At 41.3% G+C, this 25,978-nt stretch overlaps 2 protein-coding genes across 5 annotated transcripts in view; both read left to right on the forward strand.

Annotated features, from left to right (window-relative positions):
• The first annotated feature begins 252 nt into the window (after window positions 1–252).
• Window positions 253–14,855, forward strand: LOC147314019 (solute carrier family 25 member 36-A-like). Its single transcript, XM_086260799.1, has 7 exons — window positions 253–710; window positions 3,220–3,384; window positions 4,819–4,896; window positions 7,020–7,120; window positions 10,512–10,578; window positions 11,804–12,093; window positions 12,186–14,855. Exons 1-7 carry the CDS (start codon window positions 670–672, stop codon window positions 12,377–12,379), a joined length of 936 nt encoding a protein of 311 aa, XP_086116925.1. The 5' UTR covers window positions 253–669; the 3' UTR covers window positions 12,380–14,855.
• An 8,498-nt stretch (window positions 14,856–23,353) lies between these two features.
• LOC147314020 (SPRY domain-containing SOCS box protein 4-like) overlaps window positions 23,354–25,978 on the forward strand; it is a 56,011-nt gene continuing 53,386 nt past the window's right edge. For 2 of the 4 annotated variants that reach the window (XM_086260800.1, XM_086260801.1), the window contains exon 1: window positions 23,354–23,691. The gene's annotated coding sequence lies outside the window, so the exon portion shown is untranslated. The remainder of the gene's footprint in view (window positions 23,692–25,978) is intronic. The other 2 variants (XM_086260802.1, XM_086260805.1) reach the window with 2 other exon arrangements.

The raw sequence follows: 25,978 nt of genomic DNA on the forward strand, positions 1-25,978 counted from the left end.
CCATTGTATTCGTTTATATGAGTGCTATATCCTGGTGTCCTACTGTAACCTGAACGAATACAAATAAAAGCTTTAGATCAGCCTCGTTTCGTGTCTCTTCTACGTTACATCAGCCCAGCTCGTTTCTCTGAGTCCAGTGACGATCTCTGCCCTCAAACGACATCACGTGAAAGAATAGTGACAGGGCGGGCTCGCGGGATCCCTCAGCCAATCGGCTCCTCTGTTTTGCGGCTTCCCATTCGACGATAAACATTGCGACGTGACCCGCAGAGCTCCTCAGTGAGGCAATAGCACGTCAGCGGGAGGGAGGTCGAGTGTAGTCCATAGTTGATCTTATTACCACAAGACTGGAATTACCCGACAACATTAAAGACACGCACACTTTTACGGTGAAGCAGTGTCCCGTTCAGAAAGGAGAAGACGCTGTCCTGTCGCTCTGACGTCTGCCATTACCAACGCACTCCCGCTAGCCGTGGCAGCTAGCGCGAGCTAGCTAAGTTAGCTGTTACATACCCTCGCTTTTAGCACGCAGCTGACCTCCACCACAACACAGACCTGCTGAGTAACATTTGCTTGCTACGACGGGGTCGACATTCCCCCGTCTCTTCACTTACGTTCCCGTTGCCCCCTGTGTGGTGCCCCGTGGACGCTTCCCGAATATGATCCACAATGAGTCAAAGAGATACCTTAGTTCATCTGTTTGCTGGAGGGTGAGTATATTCCTCGTCTTCCTGTCGTCAGAGCGGGGCTAGCTAGCCACACACTGTGAGTTAATTGCAATCGCTATAGACGCTGTAGCTGTCCATTATGCGATATCCGTATTGATGTTTTGTGTATTTTGGCTTTGGGTAGTTGCGTAAAGGTAACCCAGAGATAACTTTTTGCATCACTGTCAGATGTCAGCTAATCTTGTCCTCACGTATGCGCACTCGCAGTTTTCTCAATGACATTTCAATGTATGAATGAAATGGCTTTTTACGAACACTCGGAAGTCTTCGTCAGAGTTGTGTATTATCATATATTATTTATAGCTACGACCAGGAAAATTTTGGCTTTAGAAAGCCGGCGTCTTTAAACGTCTGTGCGCCTTGTGTGCAGCAAAACAAATGTGGGCAGACTCCCAGTAAAGGTCACTCGAAATAGTGACATCTCAACTATGTCAGCGTATCTTAACTATAGGCTTGTATCAAACTCGTTTTCCAAAGCATATTCGGTATATAGCACGTTCAACTATGATTGAATCACAGCCTGGGACTGTTACGAAAGGGTGTGAATCAGCAATCCTGTATTTTTGCAGATCCGTGAATTTTGCAGAAACGTTCATCTTCCGTCTGAAAGACTGACCTGGTACACAGTGAAACACAATACTAGTGTTTCAGCACTAGAAATGGGCAAAGGGATCATTTATCAGCTTAAATGAGCTCTTTGCTTCTCTTTAACAACATGCAGCAGTTTATTGCACTGGCATACTAAACCATATTTAAGAAAAGCACTGATAAGAGTTCTGCTTTTGTAGGCCTGAACATGTTGAGTGGGTGTTATCTTGTTAAAGGAGTCAGTTTTTGCATATTAAGCTGTAGTCGTATGATGTCTCTGATGTCCTGCTTTCCCTTTATATACAGTAATTATCTGACTCTTGATTACTTCACCTCTGCTAAAAACTGTGTTTTGGGGACTTGCTTTCCCTGTTTATCTGTGTGTGTGTGTGTGTGTGTCTCTCTCTCTCTAACACACAGACACACACACTCTCTGTTTTGGTATCAGTTGAAAATTAACTTTAAGTGTAGATAACTGCTGTTTACAATTCTTTTGCTATTGCCTAGCCTAAACTAAACCTAACAGGACCTGACCAATACAGTCCTGTTAGGCTCAGTTTATTTATCGAGTTCATGTAGATAATATTCTTGTGCTTTGTCGATGCAGTTTGTTTTACTTTTCGTACCTGACTGTACGTTGTACCTGCTGTTTGAATATTTGTAAAAACTGTAAAAAAATAAATAATAACAGTATGTTTACAAGATATGTTAGCCACCATATCTATTGTACCTCATGCTTAAAAAAAGTCTGTCTTAAAAATTCAAAATTAGCAATGCATGGGAGCCCCGAATATTGCAATGAACATGGTGTAGGCATTAAGATCATTTAGAGCATCAATGATATATTAGTTTTCTTTTCACATTCAGTTTCATTACAATTATACTAAAAGTGATACATTTAACTTGTACATCCCCATGATCTAAGACTGCAGCGTTAGCTTTGTACACATAAAATGAGGTAGCCTTTAGTTTCTGTGAAACATAATTAGCTGCCATTGGTTGAAATAACCAAGCTTTATTACTACATTTACACTGTTCTAAGAATCCTCTTCTAACCATGATGATCTAAACCAAGGTTCCAATGTTTTCTGCACTTAGCTTTCTGATATTAATGGCCACTCAAGTGGCCATTAATATCAGAAAGTATAGAGATTTATTTTTATATTTGAATCTGCCTGACAAAATCCCCTTGTTGTAATTCTAAATGTTTAGTTGCTGCAAACTGGCTACTCTTGGCAGTTTCCCTTCTCAGCTTCCTTTCTGGCAGGCTAACCAGGTCAGTCTTCAGTGCTGATCCTACTGTGATCTTGAGATCCAATAAGCTTGCGAGTCATTCCAATCAGAACTGGCAGCTAGGGGAGAACTGGTTCACATGGCACTACAGCAATGTAATTGATTCTGCAGAGGAGAACAAGGGGTATAACTGAAAAGCTCGCTGGAGAGGCAGCTGATTAGGAAGAATTTATAGTATTCCAAACATATACGATTACTTATGCTTCAGAGAAACTAATGATACATCTTTGTCCTGATGTATGACATGATGAATACAAAGTGGGGCTGGCTGCACCTGACTTTGAAGCCTGCTAAAAACAGAAGTATTTTTATTTGTTTCCTAGTTTATTAAAATCCACATATCTAGGAATTTTAATATGGTGTGGTGCTAAATGGGAGCATGCTGTTACTTCCCAAGAAACACAAAGCATTCCTGGCTGGCTTTCTATCCCAACACTGTGCTTTTTCTTGTCTACATGCCTGGGATCTTTAGAATTCCACTCACCACACTGGGTGATTCGTTTAGGCAACGCTTTGCGGATCTTTTGGTAAAGAATACAGGAACTGTTTGTGCCGATTTTATCTGTTGTGCTTTGCTGGCTCACATCAGCCTTCTCTGTTTTTGCACCAGATGTGGGGGCACCGTAGGAGCCATATTGACTTGTCCACTGGAAGTAGTGAAGACCCGTCTCCAGTCATCCTCCATCACCCTCTATGTGTCTGAGGTTCAGCTCAGCACTGTCAATGGGGCCAGCGTGGCCCGTGTGTCTCCACCGGGCCCCCTGCACTGTCTCAAGTGGGTATCTTTTAACATGTCACACACATACACACAGAGCATATTTTGACATTGTACATAATGTTAGCATTGCTTTGAATTAGCAGCTTACAGTTATTTGAGCTAAAATGAGTGGAGCTGTTCACATGTGTATTCAGTTGTCTGTACTCTCCCCGAGAGGTGGTTTAATCTGGCCAGTGCCCCCCTGGCAAAACCACTCTCTCCCTGAAATACAACTCCTCAATAGCAGCCTTTGGGAGAGGTACACACAGGAGAACACACTAGTTGCTTTAGTCAAAGAGGACATTTCACAGCAAATCCAACTGTTACCATTTATTTATCTGTGATTTTATTTGTGAAACTAATCATCAGTCACAGTATCTGTTATGACAGTCACAGCAATACCATACAGATTTAGGCAGAGGGTGTAGTGGTTTACACATTGGACTAACACGTTAATGATCCCTGGTTCAGTCCCAGAATGAGACACAAATCCCAAATGTAGGGTTTCATTAGCATCCGATGTAAAAACCAAACCCATTGTGGCAACCCAAAAGCAGCATGGCAACTTTAGAAGAGGAGCGAATGCTACTCTGAAAAAAGTGTGTTCGATGGCAGAGTGCCACCTTTCCAGTTTAGTCATATGGGAGTTGCCAGCTGCAGCTTTGCTCTGCAGGATGTAGTGTATTCCTAACTTATTCATGTTTTATATGTTCTCCAGCTGCTGCTGAGTACAGACATTGTTGACATGTTGCAGGCTGTAGATGAAGGGGTGCAGTCAGCAGGCCTGTGTGAAAACACCTGGCTACCCCTGCTAACTAAAGCTGAAACTGCACACCAGTATTTAGACCTGATTCATGACTGGAGACTGAAACTCTTCAGCTTTTGGAAGCTGTTGCCAAAGACTGAGAAATGAGCAAAATCATATCACAATTTCTGGCTCTAGTTTAATTATTACTACTTGTAAATCTCATGTTGATTTGGGTGAAAACAACCTGCAGCATAGCACATTGGGTGCTGCCACTCTTTAAAGTGGTGGAGTGCTCCTAATCCTTGGGAACAAACTGAGACATTGTGTTTTATTGTGTGTCCCCCTAGACCTTGCGGTGTTCATTACACACGACAATCCAAGTGTTGGAGTGACAGTTTTTGCTATTCTTAGATTGCCTGCTTGTTTTAGGGCTTTGAAACTAGGTTAAGGTTCCACACAGAGGGTCTGGGTTGGTGATGTGGTGAGGGGGGCATAACAAAACTGTAATGACTATAAATAGGGCTGGCACTCTGGGATTGTCTGACTGGCATCATCTTTAGGAAAAGACTTTCTGTCAGATAAACCTTGGAGTTTTGTGCAATACGTTGCTTCTAATCCACGTGTGTGTGTGTGTGTGTGTGTGTGTGTGTGTGTGTGTGTGTGTGTGTGTGTGTGTGTGTGTGTGTGTGTGTGTGTGTGTTCAGATTGATATTGCAGAAAGAGGGACCTCGATCTCTCTTCAGAGGCTTGGGGCCAAATTTGGTGGGTGTGGCACCTTCCAGGTAAGTTATGTGATACGTTGTGTTTTTCTTACTGTTAGCATTACGTACAAAAGCACGACCTGATATACCCGTGTTGGTTTTGTTAATGCGTCATCATAACATAGGACCACGATCAGTATTACAACTAAATCACGTTGTCTGAGCATTCAGTTTGCATTAGAAGTTAGCTAACAGCAAACTTAACTTGATAATATAATTTATTATATTGGCATATAATATATTTATTATATTATAGAGCCATTTCTTGTTCATTGCAAAGCTATGACATCCCAACAGTATGACTGGTCAGTTGCCATATTGATCCTGGAACATCAAACCGTGCTTTTATCTATATCCAAGCACTTTTAGCTAACATCACAAACACTCACACTCTGATGCAGTTGGGTCAACTCGGGATGGTAGACGACCAGTTCTACCACCTGAACCACAGCCGGCAAATGAGGGGCAGAAAGAGACTGTTAGCCAAGTACTAGTTTAATAGTTATAGTTAATTCTATCATCATTATTTGTTATCAGTTTCAAAACATTGTGGAGTCAAGCTGAACAGATAAAATGGTTTGCTCTGATGGTTTTATTCTTATCTTTTTTCTCACTGTCTTCCTGCATTATTATTTTGACCATCCATAATCCTCCATTTCATCTTTCTGAGTCATTCCTAGATGATGATTATCCCGCTATGTTCAGCTTCCAATTTTGGAACATGTGTCCAAATGTTTACTGGTTATTAAGATTCCGTATTCGCGGGTGAATTAATGACTGTTAGACAAGAAAATTTCCACCACCTTGTTTTAGTTGGTGTGAGGTAATTCTTTTGAACAGGTGTCATTGATCTACTCCAAAAAAATTTATTGTTACTGTGGCCAAGTAATTGGCCTCTGTTCCTTTTTGACACCAAAGGCCTTTCTTGGCATCATTTCTATGCAGGTCAAATTTGTACAGCCATGTTCTGATTGTAGATTGATCCATGTGCACACAGTAAGCTACAGGAGTGCAGGCGAATGTAATAATCATCTTCTGCACTCCTTGCTGCTGTTGTAGATATTTTTGTCTATATTGTTACATAGTTTGATATCATAAGCTCATATAGTTTTTGACAACCTTGAAGAATCAAGAGCACTAAAAATACTGTGTGCTTTAGAGAAATGTTGATTTAAGTATCTGGTAAAAAGTCTACAGCTCCATAGCCTGTGAAAAACAGTTGTGCTCTGTAACTACTACAACGTTTGCTGAGGTTACTTGGTGACGAAGAAGAATCAGGGATCCACACTCATTAAGGAGCCATTCATTGTCATGGCATTCTCAGCAGTTTGTGCACCACTGACTTCATGGCGACGTGTTCACATAGTCTAAGCCTGGGGAAAACTTCTAACCAACTGCCATAATAGTTTCATTTCATTAACCGCTCTGACTGGTAATGAGAGAAGCAAAGTGGTGACTAATGGCAGTGGGCAGCAGCTAGTGCTGCGGAAGCAGGTGCCAGTGCTAAGCATACACTAAGTGTTTTGTTAGTGTTATATGAACAAATGGTTAGGTAGAGGAAAGGAAGGAAAAGAGGACTCCTGAGTACAGATGGAGATTTAATGAAAAGCAAGCAAAGATTCGCACTACAATGTGACGGATGAACTCCAAACATCATTAAAAGTCTGACTAAGCACATCTGACAAACCGGTGTACAAATGAACCAGATGGCGCACAGCGTAGTGCCATTACTGGAATAAAAGCAAAAGCAGCGCTCCTATTTAGACACAAGTGTGAACATGATCATTATGACCATTTTAATTAGTGAAAACAACTAAAGATAATTACTGCAAATAAATGAAGGCATGCTTTTTTTGCTGAAAGCCTTATTTGTCCAACTAGGCTGATTTGCTGAGAATATTAGTTCTGCTCTTGGCTTTACACCTAATGAATTTTTAAACCCCATTAAACTGAACCAGACACGAGGGCAGTTGTACACTTGTTAATGCAGTGTAATTGATGAGCTGTATTGCTACTGGAGGCAGTGGCTCAGACTAATTAGTTGTGCACTGAAATACAAAAACATGGCATATATAACTTGTTTTGCCTCATTCCAGTTTAACACATGCTGACCCCCTTTTTTTGTCCTCCTTTTCTACTAATAGAGCAATCTACTTTGGTGCTTACTCCACTGCCAAAGAGAAACTGAACGGAGTGTTGGAACCTGACTCCACACAGGTGCACATGGTGTCGGCTGGAATAGCAGGTAACTACATGTCTGCAAAAAAGTCTTTTTTAAAGTCAAAGTTAAATTAGTTGCATAAAACACTCTCAAGTCTTTTTCTTACAGTCTTCTTCTATGGATTTAAGATTTTAACTTCCTTGCCTTAAACTTACAGAATCCCCACAGTGGTGGTACAAAAGACTACTAGTACCTACTCTACTCAACTCAACTTTACTGTACTCGGTTTCAGTCATTTTTTTCATGATAATTGAGTACCACTTAATATGCATAGGGTCGTTATAGCAACGCGCCCGAAAGTCCACGGCGTCATTTCTATCCAACAAACAACATGACAGCAGGGGATAGTGATGCCTTACCTGCTGCTCAGTGTATGGCTTTTTCAGACTCCGGGACCACCGTGTTGTTTTTGTGTAGCCGTTTCCCTCGTTGCTGGATTTCAAAAATGGCGTTTCTGATTTTTGTAAGAGAGTGGCTCTCATGAGTCATCGAGTTACGCCATTGACTGGCCAATCAGTGTCATGCACTGATTGGCACATGTTGCACATGTTGCACATGTTGATGTCACATTTCCAGAACCATAAGTCAGTTTATTTGTACATTTGAACACTGGAGTCTGTGAAGAATGACTCACTTTTGGAACCAGCCTCAAGTGGCCAATGTGGGAACTGCAGGTTTTGGCACGTGTGTGTTTTTTGTTTGTTTTTTGTTTTGTATTTAAATTAGCTTTTGTTTTTTGTGCTTTCTTTTTTTCTTTATCCAGCACAAATATAATCTCTTCATTCTTAAACTAATTTGGTGGTGCAATAAAGGTCAGACTGCAAATATGAAATGCACATCCATATCGTTTCCTTAAAAACTATAGAGTTTTAAATCTATAAAGTCTTTTTCATTGCAGTAAATGGCTATGTCAAAAGAAGAAGAAGGAGAAAACTAGAGGTGTTTTATGCAACTAGTCCCCAAGGCATCAGACAGACATGCATCATCGTGTCCTGCTTTTTAGAAACTAAAATAGCAGTTGTTTCTAATGTTGTGAGCATATTGATCTTGACTCTTCAGTGTTGGTGAGCTTCCACAAATAGTCATGTTACATGAAAGTTAAAGTGGTAAAACTAATATTGTATCAAATTTGATTAAAATCCAGTTCCATACAAGTTGTGACGTGTGTACAATGTAAATGACAACAGAATACAATGAGTTGTAAATCTCATCAACCCAAATACTGTTCCCAGTAAAACATAAAAAAAAGTCATGAAATGTTCAAATCTAGACATTTTACTTTTTATCAAACATATTAGCTCATGTTGAATTTGATGGCAGCAACATGCCCCAGAAAGTTGGGTGAAGACAGCAGAAGGCTATAAAAGTCAATTGGACTAAAAAGAAACATTTGGAGGAACATTTTGCAACTAAATAGGTTACCTGGCAACAGGTCAGTAACATGATTGGAGCATGATGATGAAGAGCATTTTAGAGGGACAGCCTTTCACCAGTTTCCAGGAAACGGTGTCTATAAATTTCATCATACTGTTAATCAGACATTAAATATCTCATCATCTACAGTATATAAAATCACTAAAAGAGCTCTAAAAGAAATCCCTGTGCACATTCTGGATGTACAGACAGAACTTCAGTAAAAACAGGAATGATTCTGTCATGGAAATCAGTGCATATTTCTGAGATTTTCAAATGCATTGCATTCAGTTTTATTTCGATTTTACTGCGTCCCAACTTCTATGGAATAGGGGTTGTAGGAAAATCCTACAGGCATCACTTGTGTTTCTTTACTAGTTGCTGTGTGTGTGTATGGCTCCCTTTGCAATGCTGATTAAAATAAATGTGTTATGAGGTCAGATTTAAATACCACTCCACAATTCTCTGATGCCTTGCATGTCAGGGGTGGGTTATCTGCTCTCAAGTGGCTGATTGTTTTGGGAATAATAAACCTGTATGATATGGGTCAGTCAGACTGCTTCACTGAGTTTCTGGGTGAATCCAAAGTTCACAGTAACACCACTTGTAGCACACCATGACTTAGACCTTTCAGCAAACCAGTCAAGGTCAGCGTCACTACATTTCCCTCCAGCAGCAACCAACAGAGCTGCCTGAGCTGAAGTGACAGGTGACGAGGTGTTAACAGTCATCTCATCTTTACGTGACACACATAGCAGAGGCTAGAGCAGTTTTCTGCTGTTGATAGCAGGAAGAGTAAGCGTAGATGCTAGTCTTTCAGCCTCAGGATGGTTGTGCATTCAATGATTCCTCGTTTATACTATTCCCACAGTATTTTAATTTATTTAATAAAATATCAATATCTGGTCTCCATGTATCGATATAATATCACCATGCAAAAGATTGCGATACTATGCTGTATTCTTTTTTTCCCTTCCCTACCACTAACATTTAAATACAAATATTAAGTAATATTAAGATGTATGGAATATAGATTGCATAACCTAGTAAAAATCCGAATCGCAGGTGAAAGATGACATTAAGAGGCTCTATATAGGAGCGTAAAGTATAATAGACAGTGCAGAGTGTTTTCAGTTTTAGGGTTTGAAATAAATTGTTAGCAGATGATTCTCTGCTTGACACACTTGGATATGATGGTTGAGGAGCTGCAGAAAGGCTCAGTAAAAATAAAAAGATAATGCAGAGCTTTTCTAGTAGAGCTGAAAATGAGCATAACCGTCCCTATTATCCCTTAATCCCTCAGAACTGCAGGTATCCATGCAGCATTGTAGTTTTGCAGTACTCTTGCATTAAACTGTTATTTTTATGTAAGTTTATTTCAATCAATGAACAGCTGTTCTCTCCCGTCATATCCATTCTGCTGTCTTTGTGTGTGTGTGTGTGTGAGTGTGAGTGAGTGAGATTTCACATGACGTTGTGCATTATGTTAAATCCTGCGGGGTGATGGTGGGAATGGGATCTTGAATGGTTGCATGCCGGGTCTTTTCGCAAACACACAAGCCCTGTGTCTGTTTTAGGCTTTTACTCTACCGTAGCTCTCCTCTCGCAAGGGCATGAGACCCCCGCACCACCAGGGGTCTCTAGCTGCATCTGTGAGGAGTTACTTGGGTCTGCGTGAGTACTCGCCACAGATCTGTGCTTCTTCTTATGTCTGGTTCTTCTTTCTCTAACTCTCACCTAGCTCATTGGATAAGATGGAGTTTTTCTCTCTTTCTTACAGCTGTTAGCATGACATACAAATCTTATAACATGCAGTTTCCCCTCTACTTGGGGCTACCTGCTTTTGTGGCTTTGATATTTTTTTAATTTAATTTAATTTATTTTTTTTTACTAAAAGAACCTGTTTATTCTTACTTTACTGTTAGCATCTTGAGAATTAGCTTATCATATTTCTTAATTTTGTAGAAGAGTAACCTTGTTGTGTTTTTTTTACCCTCTTTAGGTTTTACAGCCATCACCGCAACCAATCCAGTATGGCTCATAAAGACACGTCTACAGCTGGATGCAAGGTGAACAGTTCATGTAGCTTTCTTTTTCTTTTTTGTCTGTTGCTCTGATATGCGTCACCACACAGATATTCGCTGTCATTGAAGAACATGTTGCTATCTTTATTTCTGAATCCTCCTTCATAGTTTAAACCAGTTCTACTGAACGAGCGCTGCTTTTGTTTGGACCTTGTGCAGCTCGCCTGGCTGGGTGTGGTCTGTCTTTCATAACCATAAAGCTTCAGGCTTTGACTTTCCTTTATTTTACATGTACAGTAGGTTTCAGAAGTACTTGTAAATCTGACTCTGAAACACTAAGAACAAGGAGCTGTCTGTTTAGATATTGGTTGAATTTAAAGAGATCACACTCAATGCTCTGCATTTAGCTTTAAGTGTTTTCGTGCCCTTCCCACGAGGCTTGCTATGCAAAACGTTGCCAAACTGACTAAAGGTTAATTGGCATGCGCTTCGGTGATCATAGAACAGTTTTCACTTTACACACTCGAATGTGTTTTCAGTGTAAATTTAAACAGTGAACTGGAGACAAATCCTGTGCTTTTGTATTTTCTGCAGTGTAATCGAGGAGTCCATCTTTGCAGGAGCCTTGCTTTGTTCTGTAAACGGGTGGCTTTGTTTGTTTTGTTGAGTAATGTTACCCGGACAAAGGTTAAATTTCATTTGTGTGGAAGTCAGGTGGCTCAGCTCCCTGTTTTATGTTTTATATTCTTAGTAACTGTGTGCAGTTTTCTTTCGTTTAGGGGTTTGGGGGGGGGGGGTTCTGTTTGTATTTTTTTTTGGGGGGGGGGTTACCCCTGAGCCATGAAAAGCTGATGTGGCATTGTCATCACCTCGCTGGACAGATGGCTGGGCGGCGTGAACACCCAAGTTTGTGACTTGAGAACGAGTCACTCTAGCATTTTCAAATTGATACCACAGGTGTGTCTACTGAGGATCTCTGAGGTTGAATCTCAGTGATCTCGACCTCAATATCAAGGTCAGAGGTCAGGTTTTCTGAAAGTCATCCAGGATTCTGAGCTTGATATCATAGGTGTAACTAATAAGAGGCTGAGTGGCTGCTGGAATTGTTAATTATTTTACATACTGTGCTCTGTAAATGCAACTTCTGTACAATATCTCTTCATCCCTCCTTAAAGTCTCTGAAGAAGAGCAGTTTTTTCTCCAAATCCACAGTGAGAGGAAGCAGTATGCTACACAGCTTGTAATCCCTCCATTTTTCTTGTGTTTTCAGGAATCGAGGCGAGCGAAGGATGAGCGCTTTCGAGTGCGTGCGTCAGGTGTATCAGACAGACGGCTTTCGGGGCTTCTACAGAGGGATGTCGGCATCCTACGCCGGCATCTCAGAGACTGTGATCCACTTTGTGATCTATGAAAACATTAAACGGCGCCTCCTGGAGGCCAAGGCACCACAGAATATGGACGAGGAGGAGGATTTGACAAAAGATGCTTCAGACTTTGTGGGGATGATGCTTGCTGCTGCCACCTCCAAGACTTGTGCCACATCTATTGCTTACCCTCATGGTGAGAGGCTGTTACTAGCTGTTCTCATCTGGATGTCTGATCACCCCCCATTATGTTCTCTTACCCACCCTCTCTCTTGTTCAAATTTGCAGAAGTGATTCGCACGCGACTACGCGAAGAAGGCAACAAGTACCGCTCTTTCTTCCAGACGCTAACGACAGTGCCCAAAGAGGAGGGCTTCCGCGCCCTGTACCGCGGTCTCACCACCCACCTGGTACGCCAGATACCCAACACGGGCATCATGATGTGCACCTACGAGCTGGTAGTCTACCTCCTGAACGGTTAAAGCCTCCCCACCCCCCTCCCTCCTCTATTTGGAGAAAGGAGACCCAGAGCACCTGCACACCAGCTAGCACAGCTAACAGCCTGCTTCCAGAGACAGCACCTCAACTGCTGTCTTGGTGACACAAGACAACACGAGCGGTCGTTCATAAAAAAGTCTGGAGTTTTGTTGTATAGACGAAGGAGTGTGAGAAAGATCTTTGCGTTGGTTTGGGCATCGAGGTTTAGCAGTGGCAAAGAAGTAGATCCCCTATTTTCACTTTTATTCCATCCTTTTCTCCATTCTGACGTAAACTTTCTTCCTTATGAAGAAAGAAGCTAACTTCCAGTATATTCTATCTCTTAACATTACCGTACTAATAATGAAGCTCTGTAATACCAAGTGAGCATAGAACCATCTTAAGTAAAAAGCTTAGATCCAATCCTCATGATCACTTTCTTTTAAAAACAGTTTAGCTCTAGTGCATAGTCCTCCACATATCCCTCAGAGAACCAGCAGAAATCCAGAATACAAAGGCCCCGAAGTCGATAGCTCATCTCGATGTGCATCACAGAGGTCCTGAGAGCGAGGACGAATCGGGGGTTTGTGGCTCACAGAGGGGTGGAGGGAGGTGGATGGAAGAAGACGTGCCTTGTGTGAAGACCGTTGAGCAGCTGGAGATGCATCTCTGGCTGATCTAGAACAACAAAACGTCAAGTCATACACTGGTGTTGTTTGATTTCAGGTGCCCTCAGTCACCGTTTTTACATATCATGAAGGTAAATGCAGTCACCTGCTGGTTTTCAGCGTCCCTCACACTGACTCTGTTATCATCCAAATGATTCAATTCTGTAATCTCACCAAACTAAACAACAGTATAATCCACCGCTCTAAATGCTGCTGTGGTTCATGGTGTGAAGTAAAAAACAGTAGAGGTAACTAAGCTTAACAGACTGTGGCATAGATGCAGATAAATATATGAAATAACTACCTAACGTGATTGTATTTGTCGGGCCAATTTAGTTGAGATGCAGACGTGTAGTGTGTTTTCTTTACTGGAGCACTTGGTAGTTGTTACCTTTCTCTCAGAAAACGTTATTGTTTATAGCGGCTTTTCTTTCTCCATAGTGCTCATCTCATTGTACTCTAATTTTTATTCCCTTAGCTGGAAAATCCAGGCTAGTTTTCCAGGCGAGGACAATCCTCTTGAGTTTACACTGGAACACTTGTTGTACAGCTTAGCCAGCACGTGGAGGAGGTTGGCCAGGAATATTCTGTGTCATAAAACACACATTAATTAACTGCAGTTTAAAAACAAAAAAGAAGTTTGTTTTTCTTGATTCCCTATAATGTTGTTGTTGTTTTGTTTTTTTTCAGTCGTTTTCAACCAGTTAGAAAAATCTTTTTTTGGGTGAGTGTGACCAGAGGGTCAGTGTGTTTTATGTCTTCTTTGGAAACCTTTGAGGGTTTTTTTTTTTTTTTTGTGGCATCTTTGTTTAAACATTACAAACAATACAGTGTTTTTTTGTTTTTGTTTGTTGTTTTTGCTGTGATTGTATTTATCCCGTTAACTTTCCTCCTGTTGTGATCCTCCCATTGTAGAGTGGGTATGTTAAACGGTGATTCAGCCCATTACGCTAACAACGCACATCTCGCTTTATGACCACGGGCTCGCCCTTCAGATGTCTTTATCCAAACACTTCACCGCTCAGCTCTTGGTTTTACAGCACGCACAAAGGATGCTCTAGACTCTTCTTTAGACTCTCTGTGTTAAAGTGCAGAGTGTGTGCGTGCGTGTGGCATACAGTACCATCAGCACACACTCTTGATGTCGTGCAAATCCACGAGTGATCTGTTGCTGCTAGTAGCGATCGGACAGTTGCGTATCATGGTGCTGGCTTCACTCACGTGGATTTTGAAGGCTGGACAGATAGTGTGAGCTGATTGTACCTAACCCGATTAAAGGGTCATTTCACTCAAATAAGAGAAAATCTTTCCTCATCTTTCCCCCTGACTCCTAAAAATCTGGAGCGTAAAAGTGCTAATAACATTTTATTTTATTTTTTAAACTTCGGGTGATGTGACCCTGTACATGTGCATTTCTAAGCATCTCTTCATGTTATTTGTCAGATGAACCAATCTTCCCTTGTTATTCCTCAACCCCCACACATTTGCATTATGTACCAGTGAGTGTGTGTGTGGGTTTTTGTTTTTGTTTTATTTCTTTTGCGTGCGCTTGCCCAGATCAGACTCCCATGTGTGTCATTCAGTTGTATTGTGTGGGCGGGAGACCTGCAAACAGTGTTGTTGTTGAGTTTTGGTTTTTTTTGTTTGTTTTTTAAGTTAATCACTTGAAATTTTTTGCCTTTTCCTGACGCTCTTTGTTGTGTTGCTCCATGTTGTCCTTGATGAGTCGGCTGTGAGTGCGACTCACTATGCATTCTCTCATAACTGTTTTTGTAAAACAAAGTGTCAATAAACCGGAAGGAGTGCAAATGTATTCTGCTGTCAGAGCATCTTTCTTAACTACTCTGAAATACAATTTTTGTTAAAAAATCTTATTTCCTCCCCTTAAAGCAAATATTGAAATCTTTCGCCTGCTCACGCCTCTAAAATGCATCACAATAACATAGTGTGTTGTCAGGATCTGTCAAATTAGTATTCTTCCTAGGATTAGCAAAAACATGAAACTATATTGGCAATATTTAGGTGTAATAAAGAGGCACTATCTTCTGTAGGTGGCTACATAAGATATTATACTGCAAAATGTATATAAATGGAAAGATGAGTGAATACCTAAAACTTAACGGGTAAACAACACTGTCAACAACAGGGTTAGATAAAATTATGTACAGTCACTGGTCACTTTATTAGGTACACCATATTACTGTTGGGTTGGCCTCCCTATTGCCTTCAGAAGTGTACGAATTCTTGGCAGAGATGAAATAAGGTGCTGGAAACATTCCTCAGAGATGTTGGTTTGTATTGAGGTAATGAAACAACGTCACACAGTCAATGTTGATTGGCCCAAAGGTGCTTTTTGGGTTTGAGATGTGGTGACTGTAAGGAAACTGTCAAGAAACCAGTTTGAGATGATCTGGACTTGTGGTGGACGGTGGATCACAGGGCTGGAAGCAGTCGTCAGAAGATGTGTACACTGTGGTAATAATAGGGTGACATGGTCAGCAAGAAACTATCCACCAGCAGCCTGAATCACTGACACAAGGGAGGCAAACTCTGACCCTACAACCAAGTGCTGCAACAAAAATCAAGACTCATCACACCAGGCTCTATGTGATTTGTAGCCTCAGTTTCCTATTGATGACTTTAGTTGTAACAAGTGCTTCTTTGAGTTGCTGTTTCCTTCCTATCAGCTTTAACCAGTCTGGTCATTCACCTTTGACCTCTGTAATCACCCAGAGAACTGCCACTTGCTGGATATTTTCTCTTTTTCCATTCTTTGTAAACCCTAGAGTTAGTGGTTTCTGAGCCACTCAGACCATCTTGTTTGGCACCAGCAGCCATGGTGCTAAGTACCATGGTTACTAAGAAGACAAATAATTTGTCTTCTTTCCCATTCTAGTGCTTAGTTTGAACTTAAGCAGGGTATCTCAACTTTGTCTACATGCCTAAATATATTGACTTGCTGCCATGTGATTGGCTAATTTAATATTTGCATTAACAAGCAACTAAACAGGCCTAACAATGTGGCTCGTGAGCATAAACAGAATAAGGCAGAAAGAGACCTAACACTGCACAGAAGAGCATTTAAGGTTAAAAAATGAATGGCCCAGGGGCCAGAATCAGCTTGCCAAAGTCTCCTGTCCAGCCCGCTGTGCTGCTTCCTGCACAACCAGAATTAAGGTTAAAGTGGCCCACGGTGTAAAATGAGTTTGACATCCCTGATTTTAAACAAATATGTCCACTGTGTTTATAAACTGTGGTTTTCATTATTGTGAAACTTGTATTTGTACTTGTGTTTTTTCAATGTGTGTTATCATTATTTTTGCAAAGGACTTTTGTTAAATTCAATGATATTATTGTGAGAAAATGTAATAAGGTTCGTTCATTCATTCAAACCCCTGAATGTGGTAAGTTACAGCTAGCTCACTAACCTTAGCCTGCCTCCTTGTTAATGTCATTACAGGCAAAACACGTCCTGAGTGGATGTTTCTGTAGCCAACCAGACTCAGAAAAACGCTGACTGTAACTTGCATGCTTCAAAAGGCTGCACGATTTCATTCTGTAATTAAGGCTAAGAGGTATGAAATGATGATTCTCACACCACAAGCCAGCATACTTCCAGGCCCTCTCTGAGCTCCTGTGTGTGTGTGTGTGTGTGTGTGTGTGTGTGTGTGTGTGAGTGAGTGAGTGAGTGAGTGAGTGAGAGAGAGAGAGAGAGAGAGAGAGAGAGAGAAAGAAATGAGTTTGTGCTGATTAAATAGCAGGGCAAAATGTCAAGTCATTACATAACATATAAATCTAATTTAACATACTGCTATTAGACTCACAGCACCAGTGTACTGATATTATACTGTTTTCTTTTTTCATAAACATAAGTTTGGACACAATTATCAAAATAATGACTTTTATTCTGTTACAATTATTGGTGTAGCCTGATGATCTGTTTGACCTCTTATGTGTTTGAAGACATGAAGACATGACCGAGGAAGAAAGAAGTGAAGAGAGCAAGGAAAATGAAGGTGGTCCCTGGGCGTGATGGGAGAACGAGGAAAAGGCAGATTAAATGATGCTTGATGCTTTGTAAGGAAAATGCATTTGTGGGTTGAGCAGTAGTAATTCAATTCAATTCAATTTTATTTATATAGCGCCAAATCACAACAACAGTTGCCTCAAGGCGCTTTATATTGTACAGTAGATCCTACAATAATAGATACAGAGAAAAACCCAACAATCCCATGACCCCCTATGATCAAGCACTTTGGCGACAGTGGGAAGAAAAACTCCCTTTTAACAGGAAGAAACCTCCGGCAGAACCAGGCTCAGGGAGGGGCGGCCATCCGCTGCGACAGGTTGGGGTGAGAGAAGGAAAACAGGCTAAAGACACAAACTCAGTAGAGTTGAGTTTACACATGAAAAACTTGCCGGATCTCCTCTGCCAATACCAAACAGCTTATTCTGCTATTGGCCCTTATTTGGTGTCAGTTATTGGATTGGATGATTGGAGTTTGATGAAACAAGACATTAGGAATTTAATCATTTATCCATTTAACAAACAAGGGCTTCAGTATCATGTGGAAGAACCATACACAGAGAGCCATACTGGTGTTCACTCTGTGTTGTAGCGTCCTGATGACACCGAGTTTATGCTCCAGTGGATGATGAGAGTCAAACCTTACATACTGATCTGTATACGTTGGTTTATGGTACACATCAACATTTAAATGTCACCCATTACTGATGGAAATCTCACAGTCTAAGAAGGCTAATCTGTCACTTTTTATATCCTCCCTGCTGAACTTGTGTTGGTCCACCGAGTTAATGTGATCAGTGAATTGTAGTAGTAGCAGTTCTGAGATTTGATTTTCACCGAGGTGTCATACCTGAACCAACGACTTAACAGAGCCCTCTTTTCCACTTCTTCCTTGTTCAAGTTGGCCACCATGGGTGAAACTGGGGAACCCATGGCACACCCACGTTTCTGACACAGTTCCGAGAGCCAACACACTTGGTCGGAGCTGAGAGTGGTCCTGTTGCTGAGGTTGGGGTGTAACATAGTACGAGATCATTGTTTCATCTCCCTCCATAATGCCATCTCTCACCTTCTCAACAAAATCCAAGCTGTTCTTGATGTGGTGTTTAGAGCTGCCTACCAACAGGTTGAGGGTCAAAGCCAGAAAATTTGAGATGTTATAGGTGACCAAGCTGATCATACAGACAATTGGTGTTAGAGGTACACCCTGTTTGTGTATCTTTGGTAAACCATACACAGTGAGTCTCATTTCAGGGGCTCATAAGTATTTTTGTCACTGAGCAGTGACAAAACTTAGCAAAACCATGCACCTAACCTTTTCTGCTGGAAGGATGATAATGTTGTGTCATTAGCGATATGAGCGCCTTCCTCTCCTCCATGCTGATTAATGATCAAGAAACTGACCTCACAGCCCATTGTTTGTCAGTGATGGTAGTTTCAGTCATTATGCAGATGTACTGTTTGGGAACACCTGCAGTCAGCTGAGAAGAAGTCACCTGGATTTGTGACGGAACATTTTTCCCACTAAAAACACTACATCCAGATGAGCAGAATCAACTTTTTGAGATTTCCTTTTGAGCATGAATCAAGACAGCGATCTTCTTTATGTTTTGTTAAAGCTAAAAAGGTGATTACAACTAAAATGGGTATTTGTGCTGTTAAAATGTGTCCATATGGAAACTATGGCTGGGGAGAAAAGGCCCTGCAAAAATGTTCTACTAGAAAGATTTATGCCATTTCTGTGTTTCAGTGGTCTGTTATCTGTGATTTAGTGAGTGGTTGATTTGCTTTTACTGCATGTTCTGTTCTGTTTGTTTGATATCAGTCAAATTTAATTGAATTTCATTTTATTTGGTCTCAACAGATTGTTGAAAGCACATTACCTTCCAGCAGGTGGCAGTGTCGCCTGCTTCTCTGCCCCATTTAACTCTCACTCAAAGACTCTCAAAGTCAAGCCAGTGGAGCAGATGACAGCCTGCTTCCATCCCATTGCTCAGTCCAAATGCTTGGAGACTGGGGAAGAAAACCCCAAATTTTAATTCTAATTGACACGTGAAATTTGCATTGACTTTTTTGCCAACTAAATCAGAATATAAATGAACTGTAAAAGACACAACAACGGATGAACAATGGTGTAGCTTTCAGCTGACAAACATTCTTCCCTAATTCACAGTTAATTCCCTTTGCTAAACAACGGGCATCGCATCATCATATTAGCTCTAGCAGGACCAGCCTGACTCACACACCACATGTATTTAGTTAGTGTCAGACTGAAAGGGACGAGTGTGTTCCTAAAACACGTTCCACAATCTGCCAGTGTTCTTGGAATAGTACAAAGGGCTTCAGGGTGTTGGTTGTGGCTCACTTGTAAATTGAGCACTGGGGACACACTGAAAAGCAACAGCTACGACAGAAAGTGATGGAGCCAGTAGGGCGTTATAACTGGTACCTTGTTTACCTCTAGAGTGGAAAGGAAAGGAGATTAGAAAGAGGCAGAAAGATGCTGTGATGGGAGCTTCGGGCAGATTACACAATGGATGGAGCAGAGGATAAGATATCTAGACTGCTGACCCTTCGTGTGGGTCAAGTTACAAAAACACATTCCCATAGTGTATTCTAGGAGCAACTTAGAACCTGTGTCTCCAGTAAAATAAATGCTAATAATTGACAAAGTTGTCCTGAAACAGGCTTCTTGTTATAAATTTGACTTGTCAAGCGATATTCAAGAAGAGAACTTGTAAATACCAAACACACCTCCTTTTGCAGCTCTCCCCTTACCCCACTATCACCAGCTTATGCACGTATTTCATATAGAACTGGCAGCTAGCTCAGCCAGATCCAAGTTCTCTGCTCACCAATTTTTACTTCTCACAAGGACCTTTTTAACTTTTTGTACTCACCCGATCAGATCATTAAAGAACTGAGTTTCCAAAGCTTAGACTGTACATTAAACATAGATATAAGCACTGCGATATTACCTACTGGTTTTAGACTCCACAACCTCAACAAAGGTGCTTTGGTCTCTGTTTTTTCTTTTCTTTCTTTTCTTTTTTGAAGGTAAAAGTGGGCATGTTTGGACAAGAAGGATTTCTGCTAACACTAGCAAGCTTGGTTAGCAGCTAATACTAGCAACCTTGGTTAGCAGCTAGCAGTAACAAGTTTGGTTAATTGTTTCATTCTAACCCTGAAATGCTACAATCTGGTAATTGGAAGCTGTCTGCCTGTTGCAGGTTTATATGAGGGTGAAGCACTAGGCTCCAGATTCAGACAAGCAATCCCCTCTCATCTTGCTTTAGATGTCTTCCACGGCTCATACTGTCAGTGAAAAAAACCACAACTCCGGCATATGGCTGACATGCACAAGGCATTATGCACACCACATTGCGTGCATGGATTAAAAAGGAAATGCATTTGCTCTCTGTCTCTAGCTCTTATTCTTCCCCGAGCACTTAAATCTTATATTGTTCCTGGATCTTAAAAGCCACCCAAAACTAACACTAAGTGTAGCTTTTTGCATCTTAGGCGCGACTGTCTGTGGCCTGAGAATCTCCAGCCATGCTTGTGGGTCTGTGCTGTAAGGTTGTTCTTAGGCTGCATTCTGGTCATGTACTTCAGGCCATAATTATGAGTTTTAGGGGCAAAACCATTGATATCAACTTCCGAGTTGCAATCCCAAGTTGGAAAAATAAGGGGCACAGAAGCATTTCCAGTTAGCTAACTGCAATGTCAACAGCAGAGGATTGCTGACAACGTGTCTGCACAGATACCAGTGCTCGCATTTCAGAATTAACCAATATTTATACTATCTGTATATGTCTGTCTATGAAACACATTTTTAAACCTGTATTGTGTTTTAACGGCCAGCAGAGGGAGAGGTCTCTAGTTTTCAAGCAATTGAGAATACTAAATTATTTGAATTCTTGGTTTACTACTGATTGATTAACTCAATAAATATTTTACTAATGGTTTTATGATTTTATTCACCAGTTTTGAGTGTTAATAAATCAAGAGTTTGGTTTGCCCTAGCCAGCGTATCATATCATACAGGTGTACATACAGTGCTTAGACCACCTGTATTTTTAAATGTTTTTTTTAATGATAATACTGTAATGTAATGTTTACATGCACATACACACACACACACACACACACCTGTTGTTATCTGTTTAGATTTTTCAGGAAGAACTACTTATTTGGTGTCTGGAGCACCATAGACAGTACAGATTCATCCTGTGGGCAGCAAGACCCAGACAATTACACAATTACAGAGACAGTAATTCAGCCACAGCCTGTTGACTGTGGACTTAAAAGTCAGACTGGCAAGGTTAAATTTAGAGACATTTCTTTCTGTCTGAAACACACAAACACTTACATCACTGTATATGTGAATGTAAAGTGAAGGGAAATACAGCCAAACCAGAGCAAAGTACTTCCATTTATTTTCTCACAAGCAGCTATCCTCATGATGATTCTGTGACACCACTTCGGCTGTAGGGACACTGTCCAATTACGGTCGGCCACACAACCTGGTCCACAGAGGGATTAAAAAAACTCAGACACAATGAAGGTGTGACACATGAGGACTGGATAGAGACAGATAACCAGTGGGAATGGTAGGCAAAAAAGATTAGGATGGGTGTAGATGTTGGGAGGTAGAGAGACAGAGACGACATAATGAAAGGCAGTGAATGAAAACATCCCATGTAAAGTGTCTGTCAAAGGACTCGCAGAGGATTCGGTGTGTGCTTGGTGAGAAGAGCCATGGCAGCTTCTTCTGAAGTCAGCACTGAAGAGCAGGGAGACACACACACACACACACACACACACACACACACACACACACTAACTTTCACAACTCTCACAGCCTCTTTCATAGACAATAGATACGCTCTTACACAAGAGTAGAAATTCACTGCTTGCACACTCACACAGCATGCAGCATGAGTCATGTTCGGTTGAAGTTGCTTCTGCCTCAAGTACATCAACTTTCTGACTTTATGAGTAACAGGCGTTTTACTGTCTAAGGTGACAGCTTGAAGATTGATAGGTAGATATTTTCATGCTTCTTTCAGGCTAAGTTAAGCACACCATCTCCTGACTCCAGCTTCATATGTAATAGACAGACACGAGGGGTGTTATTGATCCCATCAACTAACTTTTCTAGAAAGAAAATGAAGCGTGCTTACCAGACAATGTTGAATTATTCCCTTAATGACTCACTGCAGAGGAGCAAGGGGGGAAAAAATCAGCTGATTTTTATTGACTGACAGGCGAGTGATCTGGGCTGTGTTAAACCCATCAGCTTCAATTCTCTGGTCCTCTTCGGAATTGATTTGAGGCCAGCTGCTTAGGGAGCCAGTGGTCTACTTTCTACAATGAGCCTCATTTCATCCAAACCTTTTATTACTCACAGAGGCTTACTTGCCCGTGTTTCCGTACGCTTTTAATACCGTTGCAGGTGAGATGAGCACAGCTGGAATTGGACTGGGATGATGGAGAGGGAGTTAATATTGATATGAACTGACATTAGGTGGAGTCACAGTGGTTACTGTGAGCACACACCACACCTAAATCCAAACAAACCAGTGTGATCGTCATTACCTGAACTGGTTTGGCTTTTGTGGCAAGGTGCATTAGAAGTGAGAAATAAGCTTGCTGAGCCATTAGTTTTGGATAAATCAACAGTTTTAGATAAATCCATAAACAATGTCAGCTTTAAGTTATTTATTTAAGTATGCAACATTAATCAAAGACAAAAAAGATCAGGAAATGTTCTATGGAATGGTTGGATTACATATTGTGTGTGTCACCAAGACATAGGCTCAATTATAGAAATATTTTCTTATATACTTTTTCATAACAAAAAGTAGAACCAGTGCTCCAAGTTCACGTTAATACACTGCAAAGGCACTGAGCCGTTGTGATTAAGCTCAGCGTAAAACTATGTAAGGCATGAAGTGGTCTCCACCCTGCCTCAGCTCTAAAAGCGAGAGTGTAACAGGAAGTGCGGAGAAGCCGACACACAAAATAAAAGCACACATGTAGACACCTTCAGGGAAAAAATAGCATTTGGCAACAAAAGCTCACAAAAACACTCCACGACGTCGTTCGGTGCGTGTTCTTATAACGCCATGCTTGTAGACTGGACACAAATTCGCTTTAAAAAAATGCCGTTTTTAAGTGAAGCGTTTCTCTTCGGGCGTCGTGACCGGAAACGCTTTGCTGGGCTGCTAGCTTAACGCTAGTCACCTTTTCTTGATCCCGACCCTCCAGCCAATCAGCGGCTGTCAGGGACACATGAACGGCGATAATATCCGCGGAACAGCCGCTGCAGGCAGGAGGAACAAAGAAAGCCGCTCGCTGTTCGTAAGGCGTCCTTTCACTTCGTCAACACGGACGTATACCGTGTTGGATTAGGTCTGTGTGGGTTTTTGTTTGTCTTTAGCGTAAAGTCATTACCGTAACTATTACATGTTATTCTACGTATTAATTCCGAGCAGTCGTTTTCACTGAGGAAAGAGGAAACTTGGCGTCGTGAGAGGTGGTTTAGTTTTTTCTTTCGTCGGGTCGGCTTTCTCGAAACCCTCCAGCTTTGGATGCGCTTGCCGGAGGTCTGTGTGTGGTAAGTTAGTTTTTCTTTTTCTATCAGTCAGAAACTACAGAGTCTGTAAAGGACGCTCGTCGCTTTGCATTGCGGGAAGCAGAAAACTCCTCGAACTCAAACTTTGCCTGTTTGATTTCTGAGGCTCGAGAAAGCGACGTTACCTTCTTCTCACGAACAGCCCGGAGACGGGAGCGTTCTCCCGAACTCACTAAATGTTCGGGTCTTGTTTTCGTGCTCCCCTCCTTGATGACAGACGACACAAAGAATAACTAAACTTAAAGGTATTTTCTGAGTATTTCGGCATAAGCTTTTTGAGAGCAGGTCGGTCATTGTTATGTTTAAGGCTAACTTGTTGAGCAGCTAGGACTGGCGCTTCAGCTGGCGTATATAGGCTTGGTATACTTATCTAAATGGCTTCGTAGGGAGTCAGTCGTGCCCGAATGCATTAAGATGACATTGCTGCAGCATTAAGTCAATCGACCTGTATTGTAGTTGACTAAAATGTGTCAACACCAAACTATTTTTTTAATTTATTTCTTTGCCGTTTTAAAGGATCATGCATGAAACTAGTTTTCCTTGTGTTTATAAGCTGCTTAAAGGCACTTTTTAAGCACAGTTTTCACCACCTGAATGCCTGAGGTCTTGAGATGTTTTCACATGTGTGCTGCCTGATTGGTTTAATTTCGCTAGTTGGTGAACTTCTTTTCCTGAAACGGGCTGTTTTCCATGTGAGCAAACAAGGTAGGTAGCAGAGTGTGTTTCAACCAATAGCAGCTAGGCTGTTTGACTCCATTCAGTGGCCATTTAATCTTAAGCCTGCCTGCTATTCAAGGCTAAACGCCTAGCCTGTAACCACACCATCTGCTTTGCCCTCCAGGGTATTGTCAGGCTACTGTCCAGATCAAGTGTTATGGGAGATTTGTGTGGGTGGACCACAGCAGATGGTAAGATGGAGAGCATAGCTGGCTGATGTGGCAGCTAGGCAAACCATTGTGGTGGTTGGTTGGATCGTGTTTTTAGTTGTCAACAGTGTAATAAACAAAAGCCAGAATCTTTCAACAGGCAAGCACTTTCCACAGCTCCATCAGAGGCGGCACTGAACATGGTGTGAATGTTAACTAGCTTCCCATACAGTACAACGGCAAGCTTATCTTCTCCTAATAGAGGGGCTAATGACCCCTGCACTCCACTTCCAGCCATCTGGATTTCGACCCTGTGGCTATCATGACGTCAGCTCACCTCACTTTGACCATGCATAAATGTAAACATGGCGTTAGAAGTCAGCAGTTGAGTTCTGATTTATGTTTAGTTTATATTATGGGTCATCTTCAGTCATATAAAAGATAGTAGCCACTTCGTGCATTTAAAAAGCAGGGAATTGGTATTTCTTCAGCTTCTGGATTTTTATGGTTGATTAGAGTCCACTGACTGTGGGGTATGTGTGTGATAACAAACCGCCTCTGTGACATAGTTTAACCTGCTCAAGTAGACCTTACTTAATGATCAGTGATCTGGATTGATTTTTAGTGAGTGGGGTCTTTGGATGTGCATTTCCCCCATATAGGAATCTCACCAATTGGTGCTATGAGGTTCACGAATGCAACGTAATTGCTCATCACATACTAGTTTTGTAAAATCTTTATGATAAACTGATCATAAGGTTATGCCACTTAGATTGTGATAGATAAATGAATTTTCCACCTTCAGACTATACTGAATGTGTCTTTTGTTCACCAAGGTACCAACTACCGCCATTTATTTATCCACATCTAATGCAAGCCATAGATCGTTGTGACGTATGCAGAAGTGGTGCAGTAGACCCTTTCTGGCTCTTATTTACTGCTTTCCATCAATAATCTGCATATAACATAAAGACCATAAATTCTTCGGCGTAGCATTTCTGATATTTCTACAGTCTGAACCACGAGTTACACTTGGACAACTTTCTAAGGTTTGTCTGGATCCAAACATTGAAAGACTGAGCCCTAAAAATGGCAAGGTCATTTGGTGCAGCAGTTGGAGTCTCCAGTTATCTGATATACAGTTTGAACAGAGCATAAATTTTGCTTTACTGTCTCCTCCGGCTGTTACAAACCCTGTCCTGCCAATGTCTCTAAAAATGAGACTATCTGCTTTTTTGTTCAGGATGTGGACAGGAAATCTATTCTTAATATTTGTTGTGGGGTTTTTTTAAAATTTATTTTATTTTTTTTAAACAAACTCGCTTTGCTGCTAGGATGTTACCATTGAGACACCATGATTAGCTCTCCCTGTTATTTTAAAGTTTTTAACATAAAATGTGGTT

The sequence above is a fragment of the Aulonocara sp. 'chitande type north' Nkhata Bay genome, linkage group LG14, assembly GCF_057382095.1.
Source record: "Aulonocara sp. 'chitande type north' Nkhata Bay isolate Kocher_YH1m ecotype deep benthic linkage group LG14, A_spYH_male_GT1.1, whole genome shotgun sequence".
Classification (NCBI taxonomy): domain Eukaryota; kingdom Metazoa; phylum Chordata; class Actinopteri; order Cichliformes; family Cichlidae; genus Aulonocara; species Aulonocara sp. 'chitande type north' Nkhata Bay.